General features: G+C 37.2%; 1 protein-coding gene across 3 annotated transcripts in view; it reads right to left on the bottom strand.

Annotated features, from left to right (window-relative positions):
• Positions 1-25,101, bottom strand: part of SEC22A (SEC22 homolog A, vesicle trafficking protein) — a 75,368-nt gene that overhangs the window by 49,399 nt on the left and 868 nt on the right. For all 3 annotated transcript variants that reach the window (XM_032631318.1, XM_032631319.1, XM_032631320.1), the window contains exons 2-4: positions 19,097-19,297; positions 4,880-5,043; positions 3,533-3,727 (exon numbers count right to left, since the gene is read on the bottom strand). In XM_032631318.1, the coding sequence (XP_032487209.1) occupies positions 3,533-3,727; positions 4,880-5,043; positions 19,097-19,278 (541 nt within the window). In that variant the 5' untranslated portion in view covers positions 19,279-19,297. The remainder of the gene's footprint in view (positions 1-3,532; positions 3,728-4,879; positions 5,044-19,096; positions 19,298-25,101) is intronic.

Consider the following 25,101-nt stretch of genomic DNA (forward strand, 5'->3'; position numbering starts at 1 on the left):
CATTTTTTGATTGGTTGGGTTGGTTTCTTTTATACTGAGGTGCATGAGCTGTTTGTATATTTTGGAGATTAATCCCTTGTCACTTGCTTTGTTTGCAAATATTTTCTCCCATTCTGAGGGCTGCCTTTTCGTCTTGTTTATGGTTTCCTTTGCTGTGCAAAAGCTTTAATTAGGTCTCATTTGTTTATTTTTGTTTTTATTTTCATTACTCTAGGAGGTAGATCGAAAAAGATCTTGCTGTGACTTATGTCAGAGAGCATTCTGCTTATATTTTCCTCTAAGAGTTTTTTATAGTATCTGGCCTTACATTTAGGTCTTTAATCCCTTTTGAGTTTATTTTTGTGTATGGTGTTAGGGAGTGTTCTAATTTCATTCTTTTACATTGTAGTTTTCCAGTTTTCCCAGCACCAATTACTGAAGAGGCTGTCTTTTCTCCATTGTATATTCTTGCCTCCTATGTCATAGATTTGGTGGCCATAGAGGCATAGGTTTATCTTTGGACTTTCTATCCTGTTCCATTGATCTATATTTCTGTTTTTGTGCCAGTACCATACTGTTTTGATTACTATAGCTTTGTAGTATAGTCTGAAGTCAGGGAGCCTGATTCCTCCAGCTCTGCTCTTCTTTCTCACGATTGCTTTAGCTATTCAGGGTCTTTTGTGCTTCCATACAAATTGTAAAATTTTTTGTTCTAATTCTGTGAAAAATGCAATTGGTAATTTGATAGAAATTGCATTGAATCTGTAGATTGCTGTGGGTAGTACAGTCATGTTCACAATATCGATTCTTCCAATCCAAGAACATGGTATATCTCTCCATCTGTTTGTGTCATCTTTGATTTCTTTCATCAGTATCTTATAGCTTTCTGAGTACAAGTCTTTTGCCTGCTTAGGTATTTGCCTCCTTAGGTATTCCTAGGTATTTTATTCTTTTCAATGTGATGGTAAATGGGACTGTTTCCTTAATCTCTTTTGATCTTTCACTGTTAGTGTATAGGAATGCAAGAGATTTCTGTTTATTAATTTTGTATCCTGCAACTTTACCAAATTCATTGATGAGCTCTAGCAGTTTTCTATTAGCATTATTAGGATTTTCTATGTATAGTATCATGTCATCTGCAAACAGTGACAGTTTTACTTCTTCTTTTCTGATTTTGATTCCTTTTATCTTCTTCTCTGATAGCCATGGCCAGGGCTTCCAAAACTATGTTGAATAAAAGTGTTGAGTGGATATCCTTGTCTTGTTCCTGATCTTAGAGGAAATGCTTTCAGCTTTTCACCACTGAGTATGATGTTAGCTGTAGGTCTGTTGAATGTGGCCTTTACTATGTTGAGGTAGGTTCCCTCTAAGCCCACTTTCTGGAGAGTTTTTATCATAAGTGAGTGTTGAACTTTGTCCAAAGCTTTTTCTGAATCTATTGAGATGATATATATACACTGTTTTATATGACTGCTTTTTAAATCACTTAGCAGAAGGAAGAAAATGCATTCTTCCTGTCTTTTATAATTACCTTTACCATTGCTCTTTTTCTTTTTTTTTTTTTTGGTATGGATTCAAATTATTATCTAGGTCTGGCTTTCAAATATGAAGAACTACTGTCAGTATTTTTTTAAGATGAGTCTGCCAGCAACAAATTCTCTCATCTTCTGCTTATCTGCAAATATCTTTATTTTACCTTCATTTTTGAAAGATAGCTTTGCTGAATACAAGGTTCTTGGTTGAGGTTTTTTTTCTTCCTTTGAGTATTTTGAACATGTTATCCCACCGCCTTCTTGTCTCCATTGTTTCTGTTGAGAAGCCAGTTGTTAATTGTGGTAAACCTTGTAAATGACAAGCTGTTTTTCTCTTGCTGCTTTAAAGATTTTCTCCTTGTCTTTGTCTTTCAGGATTTTTAGTATGATTCATCTATTTGTGGATCTCTTGCATGTATCCTATTTGGAATTCTTTGAGCTTCCTGGAATAGATTAACATTTTTTGAGTAAATGGAAACTTTTCAGCCATTATTTCTTCAAATACTTTTTCTGCTCCCCTCTCTTCTTCTTTCCTTCTGCTTCTCTCATCATGCGTATGTTAGTGTGTTTAATAGTGCCCCATATTTTTCTGCAGTTCTATTCATTTTTCTTCATCTTCCTCTGCTCTTTGACTTGGATAATCTCTCTCAATCTATCTTCAAGTTTACTAACTCTTTCTTCTGCCGGTTCAAATCTACTGTTGAGCCCAACTAGTTAATTTTTTATTTCAGTTGTATTTTTCAATTCCAGAATTTCAATTTCAATTCCAGAATCTGGTTCTTTTTCTTTATAATTTCTATCTTTTATTAATACTGCCTATTTAATATGACATCACCATCATACCTTCCTTACTTCTTTAATCATGGTTTTCTTTACTTCTTTGAAGAAAATTATAATGGCTACTTTGAACTCTTTGTCTGTTAAATCTGACATCAGATCACTCTCTCAGGCAGTTTCTAATGCCTGCCTTCCCCACCATACCCCGTCCCCAGTGTATGAATTATACTTTCCTTTTCTTCTGCGTGTCTTGTAATTTTTTTTAATTGAAAACTGGACATTTTAGATAACATATTTTAACAACTCTAAGTACTGATCCACCTCCTCTCCCCCAGGGCTTGTTACTGCTATTTGCTTGTTTACTTGTTTCCTGACTAGCTGGATCATTTTAGTGAAATCTGCTTCCCCTTTTCTCCCATAATTTGTATTAATCAAACCAAATATGAAGTGTTCTGTTCAGCCTTAAATGCCACTTTTAAAGAATACCAACAAACAAAAGCATATAAAGAGGAATCTTCCAGGATGAGGAGGGTTTCAAATTACCAAAGGCTAAGGAAACTGGGGATATTTTATATGAAGTCAATCAGACTAAAAGGATAGAAAGGACACAGAGTTGCTGACATCAAAGTTCTGGTACAGCTGAAGTCAGGGAGGGATAAGTCACAGAACTTAGACAAATGTTAGCATTATAGGGAACAGATTTTAGCTCAAAATACACGAAAGAATTTTTAAAATAAGCAATTCAACAACGGCATATGCTACCTTATAAAATAACAAGGATTTCCACTTTTAAGCAGAAGTTTTCAACATGTCCCAACTGTTGAGAACTGTATTCCTTGTTTGGGAGGGGATGTCTGAGTAGATGATCACATGTGCTGTGACAGTCAAGAACCCCAACCTTGAATGTAGTCATTTTTACATAATGCAAAGCACTTTACATGCCTATAGGTATATATTACAAACAAATTACTCTTTTCTAGAAGAATGTGTACCAAGAAATCTTCTTGAGTGTCTCCCTAGCAAAGAGTTCCTTTGAGATTGCTGTTGAAAAGCAATTGAGATTGCTGATTAGTCACATATCTGAGAGATGACTATATAAAACACTGGGAGAAACGATTACTTTGAACTTCTACATTCTCTCATGTACTTACTTTAAAGTTTTAGACTAAATTAATTCATTTTTAAGAGTTCCTCAGTTCTTAGAAAATATTTTTTAAATGAAGTAATTGAGATCCAGAACTCACCAGAAGAAATCTTACCAGCACCTTTATAGTCAACAGAAAATGCAGATGTGACTCCATTGGCTGACCCCAGTTCACCCATGGAAATTTGATAAGGGGGCCTCAGCTTGATTTCCATCTGCATGTCAGACAGATTTATCTTTGTTGAAAGAGACCTGGGATTATTATATCGCTGCTTGGTCCTCTGAATGAAGTTATCTATGTAAAATAAAAAATAAATTTCCTTGCAGTCATTTGTTAATTAAACCATTTGAAAGTGTGATGTTTATGGACAGTAAATTTTGCAATAAACTGTTTAATTTGCTATCCCAAACTGTTCAATCTGTCATGAATGTCCTAATATTATTTGTGTTTATGGTTAATATATCATGGCATCATCAGTTTTTCTCACTAGAAATTATACTCAAGAAATTAATAATTATAAATATACTAAGGATTTAATATTACATGACTGTGAGAATATTTCTACTATTATATCCACTTCAAGGAATTACTTTGAGCTTCTACAAGAAAACCAAAAACAGCTCCCTTTAAACTTAAACCAAAGTCTTCATTTTTATAGGGATTTAGATCTCATAAAATATTAAGTCTGTCAGTATTTACCAGTTGTAATTACATTAAAACATACACTGTAAATCGCATGTTCATATAAATCTGTTTTCTTATTTATCTTACACCATTAGAACAGATGTTTTAAAAATTTAATGAAAACAATAAAAGACATTTCCTAAATTTCTTCCAATTTTATTTTCACTATTTACACCTTGAATTCACTTTTTTTCCCTCTTCTACATCAGGAGTCAAGCAAACTAATGTCCATAGGCCAAATCTAGCCTGATTTTTTTGTGTGTGAATAAAATGTTATTAGAATATAACTATATTCATTCATTTATGTATTGCCTATGGCTGTTTTCAAGCTATAATAGCAAGGGCTGAGTAGCTGTGACAGTGACCAAATGATCCTTAAAGCCTAAAATTGTACTATCTGGTCCTTTCCAACAAATGTTTGCCAACCTCTGTTCTACATTAAGCAGCCTAAATATACTACCACATAAAGACAAAACTCTGAACCTCTAGCTTATAAAGTTCTCACTGAAAAATTAACCTCTGGAATTAATTCTTTGAACCAATAATCAGGATCCTCTACACAGCTCAAACAGAATTTTTTTAAGAGGCACCTAAATGAAGAAGTTGCCATAATTTATAGACCATTTGTCAAATTATTCTGTCAAAAGCAAGCTAGCAGAATTTTCTGAGTTTTCCCTCTGCCCCTCAGTATTAGATGAAAAATCATTTACGACTGAATGGAGACAGGATAATGAAAAAGAAAAAAAAAAATCAGGCCCTTACCAAATTCAATGAAACAGTATGGTCTGACAGCAGTATTTGTCTTCATCATGTTATAAGTAGTAATGAACTCCTTCTGAAGCTCATCCAGGAAAGAGAAGGCCAGAACATTTGGGTAATTTTCAGTGCACAACATCATGTAGCTCACTCCCATGGAGCTAATAAAACTACAGTGTAAAAAACATTGGATTTAAAATTTCAAATTAAATCAAGGTAATTCGTTACTTCAGAAGACTGGCTCTATACACCATAAACTGCTGCTACAGAGGCAATGACAATATTAACATTTATTACATATTTCAGCAAAAAAAAATTAAAGGAACCAAAATATGATACTAGTTTCAGTTGTAATTTAAAAACAGTAGACAACAAAGTGGAATGTATTCACTTTGCTGTACAGCAGAAACTAACACAACATTGTAAATCAACTATATTCCAATAAAAATTAATTTAAAAAAAAGTGAAATGTATCTAGAGAGGGACACATATTATGATTCTAACACTTCAGTTACTTATCACTTGGGGTAGAAATCAGGAAAGACTATTCAAACAGATAAGGGTAACAGCTTAACATTTCAACCCTTCAACCTAGTGGAACCTAACACTGTTTGAATCAAGAACTTTTTAGAGGTTCTGATGAAAGTTATGGACACTCTCCCCAGAAACAACCCAGAACCTGGCACACAATTTCAAGGTCAGGTGATTACTGACCTCCTAAAGTCATCCGCTGACCCCAGCATCAAATCCTCTACTCACATAATAATGAATTATGAATCATTAGGGGGAAAGAAGAGAATTTATGAGTTCATAACAACAAACAAAAGGGAAGAAAGGAAGACTAGTTCACAGCAGAATGCTGAGTGACACCTGGTAAATGTGGAGATAGTGTTAGAACTGGAAAAATCAGCATTTTGCAACCCACAGAGCAAAAACTGGATCAAGCAAGTATAATCAATGGATGCTAAATCTAGGTGGATATTTTGGTGAGGAACAGGAAATTTTGCATGGCTTTAAAATGTCTTCCCATGGATTGTTTATTGGCTGCAAGGGAATTCTACTGTATTTATTATACAGTAGAAACTAGACAATACCTTGACCAAGTACTCTAAAATCACTAATGAGGGGAAGATGGGCTTCCTGTGCCTCATTAAGACATGTCAGCTATGTAGTATTCTGGCTAAGAATGCATAACCTGAATCTAATCATGAAGGAACATGAGAATAATCAACATTCTATTTTCTTTAAAGAGGGATGGGGGTGCTGTATTCTTTAAAAACCTCAATGTTGTAAACAAAGAAATAAAGGCTTTGGAAATGTTTCTGATCACAGGAGGCTAAAGAGACACAACTAAATGTAATGCCTAACCCTAGGATCCTGTGCCAGAGAGGGGGAAAAATGCTGTAAAGGATATTCCTGGATCAACTGACAAAAACGGAAAACAGGCAGTACAGTAGTTTAAGTGAAGTATGGTATCAATATTAAATTTAATAGACCTGATAACAGTACTATAGTTAAGTAAGAGAATATCCCTAATCTTAGAAAATACACTTTGAAGTAGTTAGGAATAAAGGGGCATGGTATTTGTAAGTTTCTCTCAAATGGTTCAGACAAAAATAAATCAGACAGATAGGTAGACAGATAAAACAATAAAGCAAATGGGGTAAAATGTTAACAAAAGGTGAGTCTGGGAACAAGTATTATTTGTAATTTTCTTATTTGTACTACTTTTCTGAAAGTTTGAAAGTATTTCTAAATAACAAGTTAAAAATTAAAAACAAAAATGTTTAAATTAACCATCTTCTATTGAAAAAAAAACTTTCTAAAATAAAGTATACACTCCCCTGTAACAAGCAGAGTATGGGACAAAAATTAACCCTTTTTAATGAGTCACTTAAACATTCTTTCATGGTACTATCAACATAGCTCTGGTCTAGATCAAGGGGAGCAAACAGAGCATACAGGCTGTAACTCCCACTCCCATGCCAGACACTGCTGATCTATCAAAGCAATTTTTACTGCCAAACCCTGATCCATGTTGGAGTCCCCCTCTCCCCTCTTTTCTCTAATACTGTAGTAGCAGAATTTATTTATTATTTTTAATTTAACTTTTAAAATAAATATATTCACGACTCAAATTTTTAAAGAATGAAAAATGAAAGGAAATACTATACTTGAAGTCTTATTCCCACCTCTGCTCAGATAGCCAGTTCTCTGTCCCTCTAGCAACTCATGTTATTAATTTCGTATGTATCCTTCCTGTGAGAGTTTATGCATATGCAAGCAAATGTACATATATCTTTCTTTCTTAAAAGACCATCCAAGGCAGCCAAATGATGTGGGGTTCGCACCTATTAATCGTCTATTATTAACGGTGTGGGATATACTACTAGTGAAATTGTGCTGATCTTATGCTTCTGGAATAACCTGGAATTCCTTTCTGAAGTTCCACTTAACACATAGTCATTTCATGCAACGTTTTTCAAACTGCAAGTTGTGACCCACTAGCGGATCATAAAATTAGTTCAGTGAATTACACACAGCATTTTCTTAAAAATGGAAGTAGAATATAACAGAAAATACCCGAATGTTGTTTCATAAAACTTTTGTTTATCCTATTTGTATGTTAAGTAATGGTCACAAAGTAAAATGCATCTCTTCTTATGGGTCACAGTCAAAAAAGTTTAGTCATAACATACTGTATTTTCCTACAAAATTGACAACTAAATCAAAAATCAAGGTATGATTTTCCCAAGTACTTTTCCCTTTCCAAAATAATCTTCCCTGCCGTTATCAAAATTCTTTGACATGTCATTAGCATTCAAATATATCTTACAATAACTTGAATTGGGATAAAACACAATTGGTGATTGGCTTCTACACACTTGGAACTTGCAAGTGGCTAGATAGGAGTTATTTCACTATCCTTCAATAAGACGACTGAAGCTTTTAGACTCTATTTCTTGTTCTATAACAGGGTTTTACTGTACTTCCATATTAATAAGTGAACCACAGACACCTACGTGAGTTTATCCCAAATGGTTTTTCTTGCTTGAGCTCAATCTAACTGGAGAATTTTTTGTGAAATTAAAAAAATAAAATAACCTATGTTTTTAAGATTGTATGTTAACGTTTTCAGAGTCTTTATCCCAAAGTCTTTATTTTCTATAAATGCATGATATTCTCTGAAAACGCTATATTCTATAATATTATGACTTTTCATAGTGAATTTACCTTTACAATGCTGTCTTTATTTGAAATGCAAAGCCAGTTTTCCAAAAGTACATACAGCTCTGTTGATTTACCTTTGTTATCAAAAGTTCTGCTTTTTCATATCACTGGTACAAACTGAAAGACTCCTACCATCGCACTGAGGACTACTCACATGAAACAGTCTAACGTCACTAGAGGCATGCCAGTTTGTGCAGCCTTTAGCCCGTCCATCAGGTTCATTTAGCTCACTTGTTATAGACAATCTGGCTGTTATCCTTCTGCCTTGATGAGGAGGGAGAAAAGTAGTAGTAATAGTAGTAGCAGTAGCAGCTACGGTTTACTGACCACTTAGTGTGAACTAGGCCCTTTGCTAAATATATTACATATTTTATCTAATTTCATTCTTACTTTATTGTAAACAAAGCACCTGTTAATTTTCTTCATGTAACTAACCCAGCTCGTACTTATATATTTGTATGTTTGTTGTAATGTCTCTCACTAATATCTATGCTGCATGAGAGCAGGGATGATTTCTTTATGGTTCACCACTGTATTCTTAGCACCTAGAATATTATGTCTAGTACACAATAAGTGCTCAGTAAATTAGTAAATAAATGAGTGCATAGATGGCATCATTATACCTAATTTGTTTAGTATATTGTGCACAGATAATTGCACAGCTCAGTGGTATCTACACAAAGAAGGTGGTCAATAAATACTTGACAAATGACAGAAGGGAGCAGAACTTCACCTGCTCTTCCAGGCCAGTGTTACCAGAAGGCTTCAGTTCAGATCACTGAGTCTTCAACATCCCCCTACTTAAAACACTGTAGAATCACTCACCATGTGACCATGTAGAATCACTCACCTCTGCAGTGAGCACCTCCAGATGGTTATAAAGGTCTAACAAGTATGTCTGCTTTCCTTTTATCACTGTCATTAACTAATCTCACAACAACACAACGTCTTCTTTTCTCCACCTTGAGCACAATTCTTAAATTGCCACTGTTTTCTTCCTACTTTTCTCTAATTTCCTTTTTCTTTTTTATTTCCTTCCACTTCTGTGCTTTGGGACCAATGGGATTTGATCTCTATAGCTACTGCCTTTCTTCTGGCCAAGGAATTTATCCAACCTCATTACATCTTTGGTTCCTCTCCACAGCACACACACTAGGAACTTCTTTGGGGCCTTCCAAGATCAAGTGTGTCTTGAACAGGTAAGGCTGGTGGAAGTTCAAACTCTAGGTAGAAGGATTTACCCCTTTCAATCACTTTGTTTAAAAGCTAATTTTATCATGTATCCAAGCAGGCCATACTTCAAGCGATTCCTAAAGTCCAACAAAACGAATAAGTGGTTTTAGACATTAAACTTTTCCTGGTATCTAATTTTATTTATGAAATGTCAAAAAATTTTTAGACATCACCAATTAAACACCGACATTATTAGGACTTGCTGTACCAAACTAAATAATAAGTGAAAACGATGATTTTCCCCACAGCAAATAATAGAGCACCTAGCGTATGTCCAGCATTCTACTCTATAGGCTTTGATGTCAAAGACCAAGTCCCTGCCCGCCAGGCGCCTGCAATCAGGTACTGGGAATACACTTAAAACGATATACAAAACAAGATTAAAGAAACAACACTGAATTTTTTTAGCATGCCAAATGACAAAGTATATAGCAAACTATTTATAAATTGAAACAGCAATAATATTTGTATTACATATAGTTTTCATACTGCTATTGTATCATTGCACACAGGAAATCTTCTTATCCTTTGTAGTCATATTTACCCAGTAAATAGCTTCCCTGGGTGAAGAAAAGTTCTGCAGTAGGACATGAAATCTCTAATCTACTCTTAAAATTGCTAAGCATAAGAAAAATTTTATTTTCGAAAGAGAACCTTCCATACTGAACTCCATTCCCTAAAATAAAGCGTTTACACTTTTAAATATAAAAAAGGGTTTGATGTTATGAAAGTCAGTATACATTATGAATTTATTATCACCAAATACATCTGATGAGAAACAAGGTGAAAACAAGACTTCGTCATCAGTAGGACAGTACGGTGATAAGAACCAGAAAGAGAACTCAGTAACACTGTCTGCCATGAGCAGCATTCTACCAGGAACTTCGTATTTTCTCACTTATTCCTCTCTTAGGTAGCCAACCTTCAATTACCCTCCAATGGTGAAGAGCTAAATACATTATCCCATAAATAAAAGACTCATTTTAGTCACTAATTTAAACCTCATTAAATAAGAAAATATGTATTAATATGTAATATGCCAGGTGATAGCAACTTATAACAGTAAGCTAAAGGAGAATCAGATGATTTTAAGCAGCCAAAGGTGATTACACCATCAAAACCTTGGATACAAAATTTGCCTTTGACATCCTTTTCTTTTTCTGCAGAGTTAATCTCCTGATTCACCCTTTCCCACTAACCCTAGTACCTTCACACTTTCACACACCAGAGAATAAAGATCCTGACTTTTTTCAGATAACCAATCGTAGATAGTCCCTCATTTGCCTGTTAGTTGTATTCCAGAAGTTTACTGCACCTACAGAAACTGTACTGTAAGAGTAATTAGATTCCTAGACCAGTTCATAAGAGCCTATTTAACATATGTGGTGCTGAAAAGCTGTGGATTTTACCATAATTTTAAACGGTAGAAAAGTGCTATGATGCTAATAATGAGACAAAACACAGGTTACATTCTCCCCCCAAGTGGTCTGGTAGCTACTGGTGGGTTGCATTCCCCTGTCACACCCCCTCCCCACCAAACACCTTGTCTTCAATGAGACAATGCTATCTCATCAATTTCAGACTTCACATATACTCTGTTCCTCATCATTACTCAAGCAAAAAGGCCTGGGGAGTAGTTTCACTTAATTCTCTTCCCTGGTTAATTTCACTGTCCATAAAGTGAAAAGGATTAGGAGAATTAGAAATGCACCCTGTCAAGAAAGAGGTTAAGGGTAAAAGGAGATAACTCCATCTTTTACCAGAGAATAATGTGATTGCTGAAGCAAAAAGACTGTATGGGGCTCCCCTGCTGGCACGGTGGTTAAGAATCCGCCTGCCAATACAGGGGACGTGGGTTGGAGCCCTGGTCTGGGAAGATCCCACATGCTGCAGAGCAACTAAGCCCGTGAGCCACACTACTGAGCCTGCACTCTAGAGCCCATCAGCCACAACTACTGAGCCTGCGTGCCACAACTACTGAAGCCCACATGCCTAGAACCCGTGCTCTGCAACAAGAAAAGCCACTGCAATGAGAAGCCCACGCACCGCAACGGAGAGTAGCCCCCGCTCAGCGCAACTAGAGAAAGCCTGCACACAGCAACGAAGACCCAACTCAGCCATAAATAAATAAATAAATAAATAAATATATTTATTAAAAAAAAAAAAGACTGCATGTCAGATATACCATTTATTAGCTTTGTGACTTTGAACAAGTTTCTTTACATCCCTAAGTCTCAGTTCCCTCTTCTGAAAATAGGGTTGGTAGTACTATAATGGCTATCTGCCCAGCATCCCTTCTCCCCTTCCCTCTGGAGAACTATTTCCAGCCCCACCACTACTCTATACGGCTTTGACCAAGCTGCCCATCAAACGGGTGGGCATGTAATCCAGGCCAGGCCAACTAAGAGTACCTTAGCCCTCCAACCACAATGTTAGTTCAGAAATGGGCCATCACACAGCAAGGCCAATTGAAGTCCTTTTCTTGAAACATGGAGGCAGTGGGGTTGCCAGCTGGAATGAAGTAAGCCTGGAGCTACCTGTGCAGTGTTTTCCAATATGTGCAGAATATCTGTCTGCAAAAGGAAAGACTGGAGAAATGAGACAAAGATTCCTGATAACATCTGATTCCCTGGCTCCAGCCAACTAGGTAACTTGCTTATCCTTCACAATACCCTTTTTTTGCTTAAGCTCCTGTGAGTTGTGTTTTTGCCCTTGGCAATGGGGAAAAGTTCTATTTAAAAGCCATTCATAGAGCTGTTGCAAAATTTAATGAAAAGTAACTAAATTGCCTGGCAATTGCAGGTACTTAATAACTGGGTCCTTGTTGAAGCTGTTACTCCCGTAATCAGAAAATACCACCAAAGAGTGAAAGGAAAGCCAGAAACAAAAACCAAAAGGCAGGTAAGTCTAAAACAGCATTCCTGGCTGCAGGTAGCAGTCTGGAGACAAATATGAAGAAAGCAATTCCTCAGGTAAGGAGAGAACCTATGAAGTTCACAGCCATTATCAGACTTCAAATGAATTTACTGTGAAAGAACTAAGGAATTTCACTTCTTGCACTAAAACTCTCAACAGAGTATGACTGACCTCCCGAAGTGTTTGTCTTTTCATAAGATCAGTGTCTCAACGTTTATCAAAATGTACAACTATGATTTTTAAGCACCTAAAACCAATCTCAAAGTTTTAAGGTCTCATAAGACACAACTTAATTTTCATATGGTTCATAATTATTGCTTCAGTCACTGTTGTTTCCTAAGTAGTAACATAAGTTTATCTATTAAACATTTATTACAATTTAAGTATCCTTCAACTAATAAAACAGATGAATTCCTTAAAATTTTATACAAAGAATTATAATATCACTATGTAATGTGAAAAGAAATCACAAACCTGGATTACCGACCCACCCCCACCCCCACCCCCAATCAATGAGTCAAGTTGAAGAATATTGGAGGAAATGAAGACTTAACTTTAACTCCACTGCACTCAGAATCCTGCCATACCCCACAAACAACCATCCCTCATGTAACAGCTACTATGATATATGCAAGGCATTGTGCCAGCACAAGCCAGGCTCCACAGAATGTGCTCCATTAGCTGAACTGAATTATTCAGCTACTACAATCTGATGAAATTCATCTTTTTCCCAATACATAGGGGTAGAAAATTAAAGGAATTTTCACTATTTTAAATGTTACCTATTTCTTTTCCTTAAAACTTTGGACTTCCTTTACCTATTCAACTAGAATCTAATGTGAGGTACCATCTGATTTAGCACATAATTAGACACTTAGCTTTGCTTCTCAGAGGTATTCTGCAAAGAGCACTTAAATTTCTGTAAAAATTTGAAAACCACAATGCTAAGAGATGAGGAATCAAAAATAATATAAGCCAGGGCACATCAACTATCTCAATGAGTTACAACCTAGTTGTAGAGAGTGGATATAGAAATTTTTAAAAATATTATTAAGAAAAAAATGATGAAAATGTCAGTCAACAAGTTCTACAGGCAATCTGTGAAGGGAGTAAGATCACTAAAGAAATCATTGGGTTGGCCAAAAGGTCGATTCGGTTTTTTCCATAAGATGGCTCTAGTAGCACTTAGTTGTCTTTAACTTCATTCGAAACAATTTTGTTAGGCTGTATGTGACAGCTGTCATATCAGCGTACATTTAAAAAAAGACTTATCAAAGTTGGTGAATTTTTTTTTTTTTTTTTTGCGATATGCAGGCCTCTCACCATTGTGGCCTCTCCCGTTGCAGAGCACAGGCTCCAGACACACAGGCTCAGCGGCCATGGCTCACGGGCCCAGCCGCTCCGTGGCATGTGGGATCTTCCCGGACCGGGGCATGAACCCGTGTCCCCTGCATCGGCAGGCGGACTCTCAACCACTGCGCCAAACAGGGAAGCCCAAAGTTGGTGAATTTTTGTGTAGCCATTTTAATATTGAAGATGGAAGATAAAAAAGCAACATTTTCAGCATATTTTGCTTTATTATTTCAAGAAGGGTAATAACGCAACCAAAATGCAAAAGAAGATTTGTGCAATGTATGGAAAAGGTGCTGTGACCGATCAAACACATCAAAAGTAGTTTGTGAAGTTTTGTGCTGGAGACTTCTCACTGGACGATGCTCCACGGTCAGGTAGACCAGTTGAAGTTGATAGCAATCAAATTGACACACTAATTGAGAACAATCAATGTTATACCATGCAGGAGGTAGCCGACAGACTCAAAATATCCAAATCAAGTGCTGAAAAGCATTTGCACCAGCTTGGTTATGTTCACCACTTTGATGTTTGGGTTCCACAACAGTTAAGTGAAAAAAACTTCTTGACTGTATTTCTGCATACAATTCTCTTCTTAAACATAATGAAAACGTTCTGTTTTGAAAACAAATTGTGATGGGTGATGAAAGTGGATACTGTACAATAATGTGGAATGGAACAGATCGTAGGGCAAGTGAAATGAACTGCCACCAACCACACCAAAGGCCAGTCTTCATCCAAAGAAGGTAATGTTGTATATATATGGTGGGATTGGAAGGGAGTCCTCTATCACGAGCTCTTTCTGGAAAACCAAACTATTAATTCCAACAAGTACTGCTCCCAGTTAGACCAACGGTAAGCAGCACTCCACAAAAAGCGTCCAGAATTAGTCAACAGAAAACGCATAACCTTCCATCAGGATAATGCAAGGCTGCATGTTTCTTTGATGACCAGGCAAAAACTGTTATGGCTTGGCTGGGAAGTTCTGATTCATCCGCCGTAGTCACCAGACGTTGCATCTTCGGATTTCCATTTATTTAGGTCTTTACAAAATTCCCTTAATGGAAAAAATGTCAATTCCCTGGAAGGCTGTAAAAGGCACCTGGAACAGTTCTTTGCTCAAAAAGATAAAAAGTTTTGTGAAGATGGAATTATGAAGTTGCCTGAAAAATGGCAGAAGGTAGTGGAACAAAAGGGTGAATACGTTGTTCAATAAAGTTCTTGGTGAAAATGAGTCTTTTATTTTTACTTAAAAAACTGAAGGCACTTTTTGGCCAACCCAATAAATAGTAGTAATGAGGCAGAAGGTGATTCAAAAGACACAAGCTATAAGCTGGGCTTTGAAAGAAAGAGAAGCATTTAGAAACATGGCTGAGAAAGTAGACTGGTGCCAGCTTCATGCTGTGCTACAACAACTACTGCAGATCTGTGAGTTTTATCTGGCAAACTCATGGTGGTTAAAAAAAGAGGTGTCCTATGAGAATTTTAAATAAGTCAGGTAACACATAAATTCCCAATTTTATATATTTCAGGCTAAATTTATTGTCATATAGCATAAAAACCTCAATAACCTAGAAACCAATTAACAAGCCTTCCAATCAATAACAGAAAATATATGAAATCCAGGTTCTTGTCAGGAACTAGAACTGAAAATTCTGTTATTTGATCCTTTTTTAAAACTTGTCTACAGGGCTTCCCTGGTGGCACAGTGGTTGAGAGTCCGTCTGCCGATGCAGAGGACGCGGGTTCGTGCCCTGGTCCAGGAGGATCCCACATGCCATGGAGCGGCTGGGCCCGTGAGCCATGACCGCTGGGCCTGTGTATCCGGAGCCTGTGCTCCACGGCAGGAGAGGCCACAGCAGTGAGAGGCCTGTGTACCGCAAAAAAAAAAAAAAAAACAAAAAAAACACTTGTCTACAAAAATACACAGAGGCTTTTCTATGTGTGGTTCTGGGGGCCATGTAATCTATTTAATCCTTTAGACATTTCTAAATTGTATTCTTAAATCAGGCTGATTAGACCTCTGCTGATTCACCACACTCCTAAACTCACTAATAAATTGCTTTTTGCATCATGCTATTTGTTTACACTAAGGAATATTATAAGAAAAATCATAAAAAGCTCATTGTTATGGTTCCTGGAAGAATGCTATCCAAATTCTGTCTCTCTTTATGTATATCAGGTTTCAGTACATGAAAAGCAACATTTTTATCCAATGGTTACTGTGAATCCTATAAATGATCTATTATCCCCCTTTGTTTTGGCCCCAAGGAAGTTCAGAACAATGTTTGTAGCCCTTTTCTAAAAAATGAACAAACTACATAGTTTGCATCTCCAGAAAAAAATGTTATTTCAGTTTATTATTCTATGTTTATTTTTTCGCTCATATGATTCTCTTACCTGTACTCTTGAATTTTTTTTTAATTGCCTCACATCCTTTGTGGAATAACATGGGGTGCAAATAAATAATACAAAATCTAGAATTCACAACAATTAAACAGCATTGGGCACTGGAGGGGTGTTAACATTTTACTACATTCTACTCTACTTTTAAGACAATAGGTAGAGGAACAAAAAACATTTGCAAAGAAGTTTTTTGTTTTTTTTTTAAAGTCCAGGATATCTGCCAGAATTAATACACATTCAAGCCAATCTTCTGTAATGCTGGTATCTGTCTACAACACTATACAATAACTGAAACTCAGAACACTACACCCAGAGCACTAAAAGAGCCTATTAAATATTAGAATGTGGGCTTCCCTGGTGGCGCTGTGGTTGAGAGTCCGCCTGCCGATGCAGGGGACACAGGTTCATGCCCCAGTCTGGGAAGATCCCACATGCCGTGGAGCGGCTGGGCCCGTGAGCCATGGCCGCTGAGCCTGCGTGCCCGGAGCCAGTGCTCCGCAACGGGAGAGGCCACAACTGTGAGAGGCCCGCATACCGCAAAAAAAAAAAAAAAATATTAGAATGCTTCAAGCTTTTTCTTCAAAAAATAGAAGTACACTAAGACATCGTTTTAGACGTATTTTAACTACCATGACCACCACCACATTTTCTAGTTAAAACTCTCAGAAAACCCAATTAAAGATAATACCTCATTATCCCAGGTAATCCAAGTAAATATGGACCTTCTCTAAGGTTCTATTCTGGGCCTCTCTGAAACTCAGTGGTCATTTCTACCCTCACAGTTTCAATTTCTATGTGAATGATTCCAAAATCTCTATCCCACCTCAACTGGACACCTTGTCATAACCTCAATTAAAATGCTCAAAATGGAGCTTCACTGTCTTCCTCTTCTCCCTCACCCCATAAGCAACCTTTTCCAAAGATCTCATTCTGTCCAATTCCAATTCCAAGTCATCTCTGTCCCTTCCTTCTCTTCATCTCTGGTATTCTATCTTATCAGGCTCAACTGTTTCTTCTTCTGAAGTGTCTTTCTGGTTGGCATTTTCTTTTTCATTTGCACTTGTATGTTACTAGTTCCGGCCCTAATTATAAGCTGACGCCTCTCCTCTCCTCAGACTTTCCATTTCACCCTCTGTTTCACTGTCTCAGCATTGTTTTTTATCAAGTCATTTCCCTCAATCCTGCAGTAGGAGTTTCCTATAACCTATTACATCATCAAAGTGACATCCCTCAACCTGAACTTGCAGGGAAATCCAGGATCTGGCCCCACGCTAAGTATCTCACATTTCCCATAACTATCCCTAAATCACCATTCACTACACCAGGCCAAGCAGGTTAATGCACCTACCATGCTAAGTCACAGTCTTTACTTTTTCTGCCTCCTCTCTACACCTGGAATTGCCCTCCTCTCTGCCTTAGCCAAATCTTACTAATTCTCCAGGACATGGCTCATGTCTCATCTCAGTAACGAAGCCCTCTCCTTATTTTATCACATATGGACTTTGTTCTTATCTGATTTCCCACTGTATACACAATCAGTATTAAATTGCTCGAGTTAATTGTTCTCTCATTGTTTCATGTGTATGCTCTCCCACTTGGTCTCATCTATTCCCATGGTTTTAATTATAAACTGTAAGCTAACTTCCAAATCTAAATCTCCACACTTGTCCTTCTCTTCACTAAACTTAAGACTTATACATCCAACTGCCTACCTGAAGTCCCATTTGGATGTTTAAAGGACATCTCAGACTCAACAGTCCAAACAGAACTCTTGATTTTTACCACTGAAACACATATCCTCCAGTCTTGCTCATTTCAGTCCCATTATCCAAGTAATTATGGACATTGTTTAGGCCAAAAATCTAGAGGTAACTCTGATTATTCTCTTTCCCTCACATTCCACTTCAATCCATTAGGAAGATTTGTTGGTACTGCTCCCAAAATACAGCCCAAATCCAACCCCTTCTCATCCTTATCACTCTTTTTTTTTTTTTTTTTTGCAGTACGCGGGCCTCTTACCGTTGTGGCCTCTCCCATTGCGGAGCACAGGCTCCGGACGCGCAGGCTCAGAGGCTGTGGCTCACGGGCCCAGCTGCTCCGCGGCATGGGGGATCTTCCCGGACCGGGCATGAACCCGTGTCCCCTGTATCGGTAGGCGGACTCTCAACCACTGCGCCACCAGGGAAGCCCCCTTATCACTCTTATTCAAGTTATAAGCATCACCTCTACCTGAAATTCTCTAAGAGTCTCCCAAATGACCTCTCTGCTTCCTCTCTTAGAGCCCATTCTTCATATAGCAGTCAGGATGATCTACCCAAAGCCAAAATTAGATTTATATAACTCTCCAGCTTAAAACTCTCCAATGGCTTCCTATTACATTAAACTCAATCCAAACTCCTTATCATAGCCTAGAAGGCCCTACGTAACCTGTCCCATTCCTACCTTTCTAACCTCACCTTCCACCACTCTATTAAGTGTCCGTATTGCTTCACTGTCTTGGTTTTCCTTCCATCTCTTGATCTGTAGTGAAGGCTTTCTGCACTGGCTATCAGCTCTGCCTTGATCTTCATCCACTGCATTCTTAAGACTGCCGTCTTTCACATCTTTTAGGTCTCTGTTCAAATGTAACCCTCTCAGAGAGGCCCTTGACCACCATGAAGTCACTATTCCATTGCCCGGTTTTACTTTCTTTACATACAATAAATAGTGATGAGCACTATCCCCTCTCACTAGGATGTAAACTTCTTAAGTTCATTGAGGGCAGATATCAGGTATGATTTTTTATATTTCCCATGACAGTTTTCCTGGGCATGTAAGAACACCAATAAATATCTAATGATCAATTATAAGATACAATATCTGTAATCTGCAAAACTATAAAATTTTCTAAAGCCAGACATAAACACAGAGAAACTATAAGAAGGGTGATTACGTGATGAATACTATTTAGTATAAGTTCAGAACCACATGATTCTTGACTTGAAAAGTTCTCCTAATCAAACACTAATTTCTATTTAGACCACTTAAATTTCATTAAAATGACAACCACTAAGCAAATGATTCTAATGGAGCAAACCGATGTCTTACTTAATGTTATAATGTCCAGTTTTCAGTGTACATCTATCAGGAAGCTGAGCCAGTTTTCTCGAGAGCATTTTAAAATACTTTCTGCACTCCTGCATGCCTGTGCCTTGTTCATAGTCAGTAGAAGCAGAAAGTGGCAGTCCATCTCTGACACGAATGACTGAGGCAGATAAAATCATAGACATTTCAAGTGACAGAGAAGACCTGAAACAAAATGAACAATTTGGGTTAGGTAAGAAATTAAAAGCCAAAGCTGATAAACACAGTGCAAAAATGTGCAACTCACTAATAATCAAAGACATATTAATTAAAGCAATGATATATCATACTTTCCTTCACAAATTAGCTGTTAAAAAAATACTTCTTTCTGGTATTTCCATAAGTATATGTGGAAGTACATATTGGAATAAAAACCATTCTCAAAACAATGTGTTGATATTCAACAAGAGTTTAAAAATATTTATGCCCTTTGACCACAATAAATTTTTTTTTTTTTTGCAGTATGTGGGCCTCTCACTGTTGTGGCCTCTCCCGTTGTGGAGCACAGGCTTCGGACGCACAGGCTCAGCGGCCACGGCTCACAGGCCCAGCCGCTCCGCGGCATGCGGGATCTTCCCGGACCGGGGCACGAACCCGCGTCCCCTGAATCAGCAGGCGGATTCTCAACCACTGCGCCACCAGGGAAGCCCTGACCACAATAAATTTATATACATAACCCTATCTTAAAGAAAATAATAAGAATTAGACAAGATTTTAAACAGAAAGACATTCTTCTCATAGAAATAACCGAAAACAACCTAAACGTTCAACAATAGGGAGATGGTGAAACAAATTATGGTACACCGCTATGATGGAATATGATGCAACAAAAAGTTATGTTTGTTAAAAATAATTTAGTAATGTGGTAAAATGCTTATATGTTAGGTAGAAAAAAGCAGGATCAAAACTGCATATGCTGTTTTCCATAAAGACACAGAGGAGGAAGAAGGGAGGGGTAAATAGAGAAATAGATATTGGAAGGAAACATGACAAAATTAGAATGCTTATCTCCAGAAAATAGTATTATGGGTTATTGTTATCATTTTATAATTTCCTAAATTTCTGTAATATTCCACAGTGAGCACATATTACTTTTCACAATGAGCACATATTACTTTTATAATCAGAACAAATGTTTTTATTTAAAATAAATTTTAAAGCTAAAGGAATACTACTTTTTTTTTTTTTTTGGCCATGCCTTGAGGCACACAGGATCTTCCCCCACCAGGGATCAAAACCATGCCCCCTGGGGCTTCCCTGGTGGCGCAGTGGTTGAGAGTCCTACCAATGTAGGGGATGCGGATTCGTGCCCCAGTCCGGGAGGATCCCACATGCCGCAGAGCGGCTGGGCCTGTGAGCCATGGCCGCTGAGCCTGCGCGTCCAGAGCCTGTGCTCCGCAGCGGGAGAGGGCACAGCAGTAAGAGGCCCGCATACCGCAAACAAACAAACAAACAAAACAACCGTGCCCCCTGCATTGGGAGCACAGAGTCTTAACCACTGGACCACTAGGGAAGTCCTAAAGGAATACTACTTTTAATGTTGTTCTCAATCTTTTTATCAGGAAGCAAATCATAATTACCTTTTTTATTATATTCTAATCATGCTTTACAAAAATAGATAAAAGGACTGCATAGGCCTATGCAGTTCTGAAAGAAATCAGGTAAATAGTCAAACTTTGATAAAATACACACACAGACACACACACAGTGGTCCCCTGTGTAAAAACCATTGGAATTTTGATTAGAAATGCAGATTTCTGGGTCCACCGTCCCCCCAAAATTCTGATCCATTGACTATGGGGTGGGGCTTGAGAATTTTCCATTTTCAGCAAATTCCATAAGTAATTACTATGCTTATTATCTAAGGATCATACTTTGATAAACACTGAATTAAAACATGTTCACAGTCTGAAATTAAGTGATAACTCTTTCCTGCCAGGCAGGAAAGAGCACAATGCCACTAAATACTTCTCCTTCACTAACAGGAGGCACAACTGGTAAAAAACTGAAAAATCTGGTAACAATTTCATAGGCTTTTTTCAAGATATTGTATCTCAGAGACTAAATTAATCCTTACCTGCCCAGCTCAGCTAGGTCAATATTATCTCACTCCAAAAATGAAAAACTTAGTAATATATCAAAAAAATGACAAAGAAAATCAACTGCTACCAATTTTGGAAACCAGTGGTCCCTAGCTTTTGTTGCTATGTCAAGTTAAAATCTGAGTGCCCATTCATGATGGTAACTGACTGACATTAAAATCAATCCAAATAATAAAGCTAATGCTTTAAATTTACTTCCCCCTTTTCCTCTGAGGAAAAGCTAGGTATTAATATGTCATTACCCTTTAATATTTTTCTCCTCCATTTATTTAAAAGGAAAAAAACCCAGCAGGAATTAAATTAGCCTTTACTATAATGGAACCTTCGAACGAAAGTTCCAACATGACATATCCAAATCATTTTTTTTCCTATTCAACCAGTTTCTTTTTTCTTCTAAAAGCAGTAGCAAAAGAAAGCAGAGATCCCTCAAGGGATAAGGTCTATACTATAAATCTCTTTTAAAAATTGTTATCACACTTCTTTATTTATTAAACCACAACTGAACATTTAGCCTAAGTGTAACAAATTAGGAAAATGTCTTAATTCATACCCTTACAAATTTATGATTTAAATATAAAACTTTGTCTTTCCAGAAGTATACTGCAACACAATGATCACTCTGGGAATTAACATGAGAGCAGGGTTGTGTCTTGTAGTTTCCAAACATCCATATTCTTAGTAGTATTTAAAAGCAGACTGCATTCCTTATGCCTGATCTTTCTAGGATCCCAACAGAAATATTAGGAATAATCTTTATTATAGGGTGCCAACTTTCATGTAATCTTCAAAGTTGCTCTTTTTTATGACTTAAAAGACAGAAAGATATGATTCATACTTCCTAAAACATATACTGAAAACAGAATAACAACCTGGTTAAGTTCAATTCATTTAACAAATATTTACTGAGTACATACTGTATGCCAGGGGCTATTTCAGACATTAGGAATAGATAGTTCCTACCACCGAGAAGCATCAGTCCAGAATTAAAGAAATTCAGATGTAAAGAGCAAATACAACACAAGCTATGTTGCCCACCGCTTTAACTGGAAAACTATAGTTAGACAAACTTGCCTTTCAGATATTCCTAATACACACTTTTAGGCTTGTCATGGAAAGCACAACACAGCAGTGATATTCCCTTCCTAAATTCTTGAAAGGTTTTCAGAGAATTGCTTGTATTTATCAGTAGATAGGATTTTTCTGAGGAGAAAAAATTAAATCTCTTCCTTCCCGAGTCATTTAACCTAGCATCCAAACCAGTGAACTAACAAAAGAAACTGGGATGACTGTCCAATGAACAATGTGAGGCTTGACTACTTCAATCACCTTAGGATAAGCAATCTCTCTTTTATCAACTCAATAAATATACCCCCCTTTTTTTCTTTTTACCTCGAATTCTTAATACAGTTCCTTAAAAAAACAAACACACACTCCAATCTTATCTGGACTGTGGTAGTAGAAAAAGGAATCTGTCAACATCAAGGCCAAGCTAGGGTTAGGATACCCTTAGAGAGTAGGCAAGGTGGTGGCTGGAAAAACCAAGGAAGAGCCAGTAGGAATTGAGGAAAGGAAGAGGTTAAAACACTTGCATGGGAAGATTCAAGAACAGTCGTAGTTTTATTGGGGCCACAGATACATTTTTAGGCCACTGGTCCATTTTCCCTCACCTTTAACAGAAAAAATATATAACATATGCCTTTAGACAGCAGCAGCAAACTCACAGGGAAATCTGAGTGCTGGCTAATATATTGTTTGCCCAATAGCAACTGCTAGAGGAAAAAGCCCAAAGCAGAATCTAGGTAGGTCTGGGTAAACATTTACATAAAGGCTGAGGAAAATAAACTTCCACAACACCAAACACCTACAGCAGTGGTTACGAGCCTTTTAGACCCAAGATAACAAGATGCTGACCTGTCTTCTTCAGAACCTTGTGGGGTGATGACTGTAGGCCCAAGGTTCCAGGAAGGTAATCACTCAAAAAGTAATAAACAAAACCCAACATATAAGTACATTTTATATCTACTTTCCAGCAAGATGCTTTCATAAATGCCTCTTTTAAGATAAAAAACATTTCATAATAGCTTAATCACTCATATTTTATTTTAGTCCATTATTTCCCAAACTTCAGTCACCCAAGTACCACTTTCAGAAATCTTACCATATCTGCATCTCACCTGTACTATTTTTTACCTAATACAGGTCTTTCAATTGATTTATTTTTTTGCCCTATGTTTAGTAATAGTATCTGTGAAATCAGTTTAGAGGTGTTAGGTTCTTCTCCTAATTTAAATTAAAACATATAAAGAACTTTTGTTTCATTCAAATGTGTGTGTAAATTTTTGGAGAATATTTTTAAGGTCATCTGCTTATCATTCAAATTATATTACCTATCTGATGTTACCAAAGTTTGGGAAACACTACCTTGGTACATACTATTTTATAAAAGTGCTAGCTGAGATCTGGGACTGGGGGAGTTACTTGTGGAGAAAGCTACACTAATTGTGATGCACAGCACTGGGGCAAGATTGAGTGAAAAGGGAAGGATTTTATAGAGCCACAGGTTAGCAGGAAGTCACTAGGGAGACAGAGCTTGAAAAGAGGGGGAAAGGGTACCAAGAACAACCAGAGTTTATTTTGCAGCTTGGCCAGCGCTCCCCACCTTACCAGCAGCCTTTGATATTCCTATTACAGGTGCTTGTACTGCACAGTATGTACAAGACCTCGAGTTCCAGAGTAGATTATACCTATATCTACGAAGAGGGCCTCCAACACATACACAAATACATCAATCATTTGCATAACACCTCATGGTTCACAAAGAGTGAACCATTTTACAGATGAGGAAACTGAGGCGCCCTTTCTCAATGTCCCACTGCTAATATATGACAGTGCTTAAACCTAAGTCTCTTGTATCTCTACATCACTGTGCTCCTCCTATAACCAACAAGGGGCAAGAACCCAGTGATACACAAACTATCTAGCTACTCATTTTGAGATAATAACAATTTTAAACAACAGCTTATGTTTTCTTTAAGAGGCAGTATAGTATTACAGATAACGGGATGAACTCTGGAACCAGATTGCCTTGGTTCAAAAACTGGCTCCACCATGTAGTAACTGGGTAAACTTGGGCAAGCTTTGTCTTTTTATGCTCAATATCCTCATCTGTCAATTGTGGCTACCAACAGTATCTATCTCATAGGGTTATTTTTAAAACGCTAATGGTATCTACCTTGTAGGAACATGTAAGGAACCCGAAACATCGCCTTGCAGACTGAAAGTGCAATATTAAGCGTTTGCTATTATTATTTATTGACTGCCCTCTATTTACCGGACACTTTATACACATTACCTCATTTAAGCCTTCCAATAACCTGTGAGGTAGGTATTATCAGTTCCATTTTACCTTTGAGGAAATTCAAGCCCAGAAAAGTAATTTATTCAATCCCTAAACTATCAAGTGACAGATTTAAAGTCAAGCCTAATTCTAACCACCCTATGAGACATTGCCTCTCAACATATTCAAGCTTCTTACTCAACTACCTGGACAGGAAGGTCACAGGCACCCCTTTGAAAAGACCTAGGCTCTGTTCACACACCAGTATAAAATATACTTAGATTTTTAAGAACCATTCATACACACAAGCACTAAACTGATCATGGTTCTCAACACAGGAAATGCCCAGATGTCCCTTAAGTTAGGGCATGGTCACAGATGTCATATTCAAATACTGAACTACAACCTTCATACACCAGAAACTGTAGGTACTATTTAAGGTATTGCTTAATTCCTTATTATCTTAGAACGTGAGCAAATGCCAGTAACCCAAAATGGGGTTCAGAGAGTTTCAAAAAGTGGCTGTTCCA

Source organism: Phocoena sinus, chromosome 4 (genome assembly GCF_008692025.1).
Source record: "Phocoena sinus isolate mPhoSin1 chromosome 4, mPhoSin1.pri, whole genome shotgun sequence".
In the NCBI taxonomy this organism is placed as follows: Eukaryota; Metazoa; Chordata; class Mammalia; order Artiodactyla; family Phocoenidae; genus Phocoena; species Phocoena sinus.